Source organism: Saccoglossus kowalevskii, chromosome 22, assembly GCF_978046115.1.
Source record: "Saccoglossus kowalevskii chromosome 22, keSacKowa6.1, whole genome shotgun sequence".
Lineage (NCBI taxonomy): Eukaryota > Metazoa > Hemichordata > Enteropneusta > Harrimaniidae > Saccoglossus > Saccoglossus kowalevskii.
This window is the reverse complement of record NC_140662.1, coordinates 9,089,596-9,098,769: the sequence shown is the minus strand read 5'-3', so window position 1 is coordinate 9,098,769 and position 9,174 is coordinate 9,089,596. Positions and strand designations below refer to the sequence as shown.

The 9,174-nt window shown below is 34.2% G+C and overlaps 1 protein-coding gene across 2 annotated transcripts in view; it reads right to left on the bottom strand.

Moving 5' to 3' along the window:
- Nucleotides 1–751: 751 nt before the first annotated feature.
- Nucleotides 752–9,174, bottom strand: part of LOC100377680 (cyclin-Y-like protein 1-B) — a 35,248-nt gene continuing 26,825 nt past the window's right edge. For both annotated transcript variants that reach the window (XM_078010995.1, XM_006819038.2), the window contains 4 exons: nucleotides 8,990–9,109; nucleotides 7,662–7,828; nucleotides 6,283–6,445; nucleotides 752–2,454 (listed from right to left, as the gene is read on the bottom strand). In XM_078010995.1, the coding sequence (XP_077867121.1) occupies nucleotides 2,341–2,454; nucleotides 6,283–6,445; nucleotides 7,662–7,828; nucleotides 8,990–9,109 (564 nt within the window). In that variant the 3' untranslated portion in view covers nucleotides 752–2,340. The remainder of the gene's footprint in view (nucleotides 2,455–6,282; nucleotides 6,446–7,661; nucleotides 7,829–8,989; nucleotides 9,110–9,174) is intronic.

Here is a 9,174-nt window from a genome sequence, read left to right as displayed (position 1 = left end):
CACTTTATCAAATATTCATGTCGATAATTTCAAAATTTCAACGAAAACAACTAAGCCCTTCCAGACTGAGCGGCACCAAAAGTAATGAACCATGTGCATTGCATAGTCGTAGAACATGTTCCAATTAATTCACCAATCCAGCAATTTACTTTTATTATCTTGTGAATCTTCACAGTTGATCACCGATTACAAAAAACTGTCACACTGTTATCATGAAGATATACTGATTGATACAAAATCTGTGGATTCATATTTGTTTCCATAGAAACTAGTAAGGGAAATTGTTTATTTTTTTGTTTTCACTCAAAATCTGCATATGGCGATCAATTATCCTTGTCGTAATATACAAGCCGCTCTCCATCAAAATAAGTTCGATGAGAGCTAATGTATAAACATGTTTTCAATAGAATCCAGTGCTGGTTTCAACACGAGACAAAGTGATACAAAGACAAGTTACTGTAACTTAAAGCGAGTGAGTCGTGACCTGCGCATGCATCAGATGGGCATAGCGTGTCACTGTTTACAAGAAAGCGTCTACCCATGAGTCTTTGCGTTTTTAGTGTGCGTTGTTATCTTCGCTTGGAACTCAATTCCCGCACGTGCGCAGGTGACGTCCTTCTCGCTTTAAGCAACCACAATATTGATCAGTAGTTGTGACGACACGAAATTTCACATAAATCATGACATTCACATACTTAGACTTTCACATTAATCCCCACGATTACACATTGAACTTTCCGTCTGCAAAACATTTTCAATTCTTAAATTGTCGTAATTGTTTTATTTTATTTTTGTTCATGCAGCCTCGTATTAAATTGTAATTACTGAGTACATATCCAAGATCTTAGATATCCAAAAACTGCGTCAAGTGATGTTACTGAGCTGCTGTCCCGCCATCCACGAGAATTCGAGTAGCATGATCAAATATACGGTATAAATAAAATGCTTGTCAAACGAAAACATGAAATAGACACACAACATTTATCCAAGAATATTGCATCATGGGCTTTTGCACTTACAAGTGTATAACGGTAGAGGAGGTACTTGGCAAAAGGCAAAACAAAAAGTTGTCAAACACAATTGATATGCCACAGTATGCGCATACATGGCGCTTTCACATTTTTGAATAAACATATAATGTATTTAACAAGCATTGTTCATGTTGCACGGGAAACACATCAAACATAATGCCATGGCAACTGTGATGCTTTGAAAAATCACAAGTAGCCGAAAGTAGCCGCTTTCATTACTAAAAAAAAAGATATGTAAGCATCAGTATAAAAATTTCAGTTTTACAACAAAAGATGATCATGAAATAACTAAACTCTACCTACCTACCTACCTGTTACATTGACGCTACTACACTCACATAATAATGTTTTTAAAAAAAACACTTAATTTAAAACATACAACTAAAGAGGGAAAAAATATGTAAATTTGTCATTGTCAGTTTCAGCACCAAATCTCTCCAACATCATTGTCAATCTTTCCACACAAAAAAAACAAAAACACTGTCATCGCAAATATTTTCTATATTTGCAAGCAAGTACATGATTTCTTTTTAAAAGAAATTAAAAAAAAATTTAATTTTTTCATTTAAAAGTTTTGGTCACATTTTCACAATACATTCCAGTGTATATTGTATCACGATTAAACTCTCATAATTGTTCACTACTGTGCACAATGGTGTAAACTCTTTCTTTTTTGGTAAAATTCATCATTTTTTACACTTTCGAATCAAGCAAAATATTTCAACAAAGTTATCAAATCTGTCTGATAATTGTTCACTACCGTACTGTGCACATTGATGTAACTCTTCAGCCATGATATTATCAATCTGGGAAATCTTTTTACTTTTTTGGTAAAATTCATCATTTTTTACAGTTTCAAATCAACATTTAAGCAAAAATATTTTAACAAAATTATCAAATCTGTCTGAATATTAAAAGATTATCCAATCACAAGCTAGACTTATAGTACATGCCCTTCTATTGGTCAATACATGTCACATGACTTTATAGCTCCATAATTATATATTGACAAATAACTTTGTTCATCCAGGTAGGGTTAGTGCAGTCTCATGATGGAGACAGATGTCTTGTAAAATGTCATCTTAGTGATGATTTGCTAATACCCTCAAGACACGTTTCTTTGGTATCTGATTTTTTTTTAAAAATGACAGAAAGGTGCACTAAAACGAGGGACAAGTCTCAAAGGCCCACCTACAATAAAATGGAATGTTCCAGGATTCTTGGTGAGTAGAGATACAGCTGACAACAGACAAGATAACATAACATTCACTTGACAAAGATGTGCTTGGACAGTGGTCTCAAGTTGTTGTCATGACAATATTGCGGCACTTCGCCGTGGGACAATCCCATCTAGGCTGGCTGATCGTTTGAGAGTGGCCTTGACAATGTCTTTGAACTTGTCTTCTGATATTCTTGACATTGCCTGCAAATTTGAAAAAAAAAAAAAAATATTCAAACCTCGGTCTGAATGCCAAAGTTGATTTGCACCGTGAATTGATTTCCTACACCTATCAAGCGTTATTGTCAACTGATTGGCTGACAATACAACAGTGTTGGTTTCCTGAAGCAAACAGCCAATCAGCTGACGATTTCGCTTTATACAAACTGTAGGTATAGGAAACAAATTCATGGCCACAGTGGTGCACTATCTGAAAAACAGCAACATCATAACACCACATAGTCTTTTATAAACATATTTGGAAGTTGTATCAATGTGAAGCCATTAAGTGACATTCTTGACATACCAACTACAGCCTATGTTAAGTCAATGTAAATTTTAAAAGACACATTTTTACCAAAATCTTCAAAAATATACGTGGCAAACACTAAGATTATATCATAGTTGAACTCTGGTGACCTTGCCCTTTGTTATATAATATAATTCCCTTTATCATAGTTTGTTTCAATATAAATATACATTTTCATAATTAATTTTGAATACAAAAAAGTTTTGGGGTTGAACTAACAGTGGGGAATCAGTCTACCGAATGTCCTTTAAAGATGTAAATATCTTACAAAAACATTGGTGCCTTATTTGTTTAATTATTTTAAGGGACATAATTTCCAGCTTTATTCAAAGTAATTCAGATATTTTAGTATAAAAACAAATGCCTCATTTAGACTGTGCTGCATTTAGACGTGAATAGATTCATAAAACATGCAAGATAACAGAAAATCTTAGCTGGCTTTTGTCCAAGTATTTTGTACAGGTGTCTGTCAAAAATATGAACTGCCTCATTGTGTGACTACTGTATTATATGAAAAGTAAAAAAAAAAAACACCCTTTATGAATAGCTATCATGTTGCAAGCTCTGCTTTAAATAGTTAGTTGGTGTCCAGTGGAGGGAGAAGTCAACAGTACTGTTGCCTCCTGAGAAGCTACATCTTCAAACACTGCAATCTTTGTTTGAAGTGAGTTTTTAAACTAGTATTATAAAAACTCTATCATTCTGTTCTAATAGCTGAAACATATTCCTGCGAGTTTTCATTTGTCGAATGAACTGTTTGTCAAATACAGAATACATATATTTTAGAACAATTTTCTTTTTAAAATGTGGATGAAATGTTTTGCTTTTATGTATTTTTTATGTATTGTTTTTGATTTGATAACTTTGAACTAAACAGATTTTCTATTAGCTTCAGATCTTGATCAAAGTTTGGCACCCAGTTCATAGGAGTGCATATATTGATTTTCTGACATCTTGTTTTCTGTAAAGATTTATTGGTAGGTTTGCAAATGTGTATCAGACTGTGCAATCTCTCCATGAGTTGGTTTTGAAACCCAGTAAGGGATTCTGAGATACATTACCAAGGATATTATTACAAGATAAATCATTTGCTTCATTGAACACATACAACAATGCATATTTCCACTGAGATCAGTGACCTTTGATGTGTATCACCAGTGATCAGCCAAGTAGAAACAGTCGAAATATTTTATCAGTTTTTCTCAATTTTTGCATGATATTTTCATACAGGACACCTGTTGTTCAAACTCAGGGAAGACTTTATACTGATGAACAAGGTGACCAAGTTTGATGAAGTTTGGAATAGAATTAGTAAAGTTATCATGCACACAATAACAATTATTAACGACGACAACGACGACAACGCCGGACAAAATCTTTCCCTTATTATACCTTTCCCTTCCATCTTTGATGGTACGGGCAAGGTAAAAATGATTGATAATATAACGAAGTTTGGGAAAGATTGGGAAAGATTTGACACCATTTGACAGAAGAAATTGTTAACGACAAGATCAATGCCAGACAGACAAGGTATTCAATACATATTGCCTTCATGACCATTATCGACAATGCATATATAAAGAACTGTAGACGCAGACCTGAAATGAACAAATGTGACTACAAGGCACCACATGTCAAAGCAATCTGAATAGCAGTTTTCGAAAGACATCAAACAAAAATCACTAAAATATGAGTTTAACAAGCCATGCATGGGCACAGTCCCCGTTAGTTATCAAATTTAAGATATATAGTGTTGTTTAAAGTAATATAGCTGGAATATAACCATGTCAGGAATATGATTTTTTACATTAAAATGATTGACATTTGTATCTGATCGTCAAACAAGTACTTGTCCATATTGAGAGATATTGCTCTGGAACAGCATTCAAAATCAGTCATTTTGAATACATGTATATATATATATAACATGATGTATATCGAATATATAAAATTTGAATATAATCAGTCAAAGCATTTAAGAGATATGGCTCTAGAAACCCAATCATTTAAACAAAATGGTCGCCAGTCAACCATTTTGAATCCAATCTGAAAAATAAAATGACGTGCGTCAGGAACCTGTAATGTCTAATGTATCTACCAAGTTTGAACGAAATCCATCCAAAATGCCAGAAATGCTTGATATTTGATGATTTTTTAGCACAAAAATGACCACCATTCGGTCATTTTGAATAGGATCATCAAACCAATATATCTGTTTATCTATGACATGATGTATAATGAATATTTAAAATTTGAATATAATCAGTCAAAACAAGTCGGAGATATGGGTCTAGAAGCCCATTCATTAAAACAAAATGGCCGCCAGACAGCCATTTTAAATCCGATCTGAAAAATAAATGATGTGCATCAGGAACCTGTAATGTCTAATATATGTACCAAGTTTGAACGAAATCCATCCATAAATGCTTGATATTTGATGATTTTTTAGCACAAAAATGGCCACCATTTGGCCATTTTGAATAGGATCGTCAAACCAATATATCTGTCTATCTATGACATGATGTATAATGAATATTTAAAATTTGAACATAATCAGTGAAAGCAAGTCAGAGATATGGCACGAGAACCATATTCATTAAAACAAAATGGCCGCCAGTCGGCCATTTTTAATCTTATTTTAAAAACAAAATTATTCGCATCAAGGTCCCATAATGTCTAATGTATATACCAAGTTTGAACAAAAACCATCTGTAAACAGCCGAGAAATGCTTGATTTTTTAGCACAAAAATGGCCGCCATTCGGCCATCTTTAATCAGATCGTAAAAAAAAATGGTGTGCATCAAGGTCCTATAATGTCTAATGTATATACCAAGTTTGAACAAAATCCATCTGTAAACAGATGAGAAATGCTTGATTTTGATGATTTTTAGCACAAAAATGGCCGCCATTCGGCCATCTTGAATCAGATCATAAAACAAAATAATGTGGATCAAGGTCCTATAATGTCTAATGTATATACCAAGTTTGAACAAAATCTATCTGTAAACAGCCGAGAAATGCTTTATTTTGATGATTTTTAGCACAAAAATGGCCGCCATTCGGCCATCTTGAATCAGATCAAGAAACAAATTGTCATGCATATGTATAATATCATGTATGATGTATGTGTGAAGTTTGATTGTGATTGGTCCAGGCATTTCTAAGATACAGGTCCGGATGCACGCACAGACGCACGCACGCACGGACACACGAAGGTCAAAACATAAGTCCCTGTTTTCGGACTGTGTCCGAACGGGGACTAATAAAGATAATTGTCACAAAATAAACAAATCTGAATAAGCTCACTTTAATTCTTTGAGCACCAACATTTTCTGTGTAATTTCTAGTTTGATTCAATAATTTTGACCAAATGGGCAACAAGTCACTGTGTATCCACACGCACACATAATGTGAACAGGTTTGACGTCCTGTACCATAACAGAGCTAAACATAATTTTATTCCCCTGCCGCATCTGTTTACCTTCTTCTTCAAAGTACTCACCTCTAACTTCTGCGCCCGTTCTTTGCTGAGTGGTTCACTAGGAAAGGTTAGATCATGAGCGTCTGCTAAGGACCTGAGATCAAAATAGTACTTGGCGTATACACTAGACGGCACATTTATGTTGAACTGTAACATCTCCAAGAACTTTCGTTCTAACTCATTCCTGTGAAAAATGAAAAGAAATTCACATCATATTTACACAGCAAGATGTATTTACATGCCAGGTGTCAGAGTCCATAGCACCTAGAGCCAAATGATTTCCAAGACTTTTCCAGACCTTTTCCCAAACTTTCTTGTATTCCCCCCCCCCAAGACATTTTGACCCTTAAAGGCCCAGGTATACTATAAATACGCTCCTAAACAATAGGGATTATTTCCTTGCTTGTTACGCTGTAGTAAACAGCTCCAGCCAAGCTCCAGTAAAAACGTGTTTTCTCGAACTTACATGTCTATTATGTCGCGCCAAAGTGGATGCATGTGACTATGAATATCACAGCAGTGACTGTGTGTAGTATTTATGACAATAAATAGTGTACGAGCTGAGATTTTGGCGGATAAAAGTAAAAAACATGAACCAGGGAAAGGGATGCGCGACTAATCTTGAATAATTACTACTGTCAATCAAAGTCACGTGATGTTGGACCGCTGAAACAGGGTGCGTCATAGGCTATGCAAGTGATTAACAACACTCATTAGCATAGCCACACCTCCAATTCACACTTGCCCGGGGCAAGTGAATTGGGCCTTTAATTCAGGCCAACATCATCACCAAAGCTCATCAAAGTTCTGATGATATAGTAGTTCCCTGGAGAAAACCTTTCTAAAATGAATTAATAACTATGAAGAAATTTAAAGACTTTTCAAAGATTTTTTTTATTTTTCCTGTAATTTAAAAACAACTTAAAGACTCTCCAGACCTTAAAAAAATCCGAAGACTTTCAAAGGATTTTCCCAACGCTGTGGACCCTGTCATTACAATCAAGCAGATTCAATTCAAAAGTAGAAAACATTCATTGGGTAAACATGATTTGTAGTCCCACTACGATAAATTAGGCTGATCACCATATGAAATGTAATAGTTGAAAGCAGACTCACAGAATAGAAGGAATCAAGTTTGTAATGATCACAATTGTACATACAGAAAATAATGGTCTTTCTTATGAACAGGACAAGTATCTCGGTCAAGAACAAGGTAATCATCTTTCATGATTTCAAGATTTTAACGCATAAGACAATGTTTTGCAAAAGTCATTGACTTTCACTAGGACAAAATTTTACAATTTCCACCTGAATTACGAAATTCACAAAAAGCGGTCTCTCGCGATATTAAAGCGGTTTACAGTATTAAAATCGTTGTAGTAAATCGCCTTTATACTTACATGTCTTCTACAGTAATATCTTTTAGTATCTGACAATAGTCCACGTTCCAGACCGCCTGGTCATCCCAGACTTTAGACGCTAGCAATACCGCACCCAAGACTATTCGCTTCCAGTTTGCTGGACATATGTCAATTTCTGCATAAGTTAGAAGTCTTTCTAAATACACCTGTAGAAATACAACATCACATAAATTAGTCATTTCCTGGGTAACGCGTGAAGAGCGTGTGAAGAAAATCAGCCGCAAAAATTAAATGGTTTGATTTTAAAGTGTGTTTTTTTTTATATATAGCTTAAGGTGGAAGCCTACTAAATTGACAAAATTGGTCATAAAACCCATGACAATGTTAATTTGTTTATTATGTACAATCATGAAGCTAATGTGCCATGGTACAATGAAATAGCATTATTGTGTGTTACAGTTGAGTTTTTTGAGAAATTTGAAAATTGTTATTTTTAGAACAATTCTATGGAACATAATGTTAAAGAAAAATTGCATTTTTTTACACTTTTTAAAACCCAGATTTTTTAAATAATTTGGAACTACAAAAAATACTCATTCATTAACAATATATAATTTTATCACCTTGTGTCACCAGGCTAGATTTTGAGATATTGCATAATATCTCTGCCATAGGAATCTATGGTAAAAGCATTATAATAGTGTCAAAATGGCGACTTTCCACTAAATTACAACCATCAATTTCTCTGGTGACCCCAAATTTTTTTAAGTCAATATTCTTATATTGCCTTGGAGTACAGTTTAATGCAAATTCTGGATATTTTAATTTATGAGTAGGCTTCTACCTTAATGTTGAAATGTCTTTCTTTCAGAGTAGAACATTGTGTTGAAATGTCTTTTACACAGTATAAAGTCGATGATGTTGAAATATTCAGCGTAATACAATATTGTATACAAGTTTGCATAATTACAGTACAATCGGATATAATAATAATTACAAAATCAACACTCAAAGCATGAAAAAAGAGGGTTGCTATGGTAATGAACTGTTTAGTGTGTGACCGCGGGTTAAACTTTGATCAACATACCCGAGCTGACAGCATAGCCGTGCAGTCAGTTTCAGTATAAAGTACTTAAGGTTCAATTGCATTTAAAAATTACGTCACCAGTTATCGTACCGTAAGCTATACCAAATCTACTGCACTCTTTTTTTATTTGTACATGTCCTTGTTCAGTTAATATATTTGAGGTCATGTAAAATGTGGTACTTCACGCGATTATTTTTGTATACGAGAGACATTAACCTTTTACATTATTTTTGACAATATAACATACCATCGACTACGAAAGAAGGGATGATAAACTTACTAAAGTAACAATCGCACATTCTGCCGTAAGCTGAGCCGCATTAAATAAGGTTCTTAAAAATTTATAGATATGCTTATGTTCCGGATCGTGTCTATCATAGTCATCTGTAACACTGTCACGCTGTAACCAGAAAAAAATTAGTTATTGCAACTGCAAGCCTGAGACAGTTAGTATATAGATACATT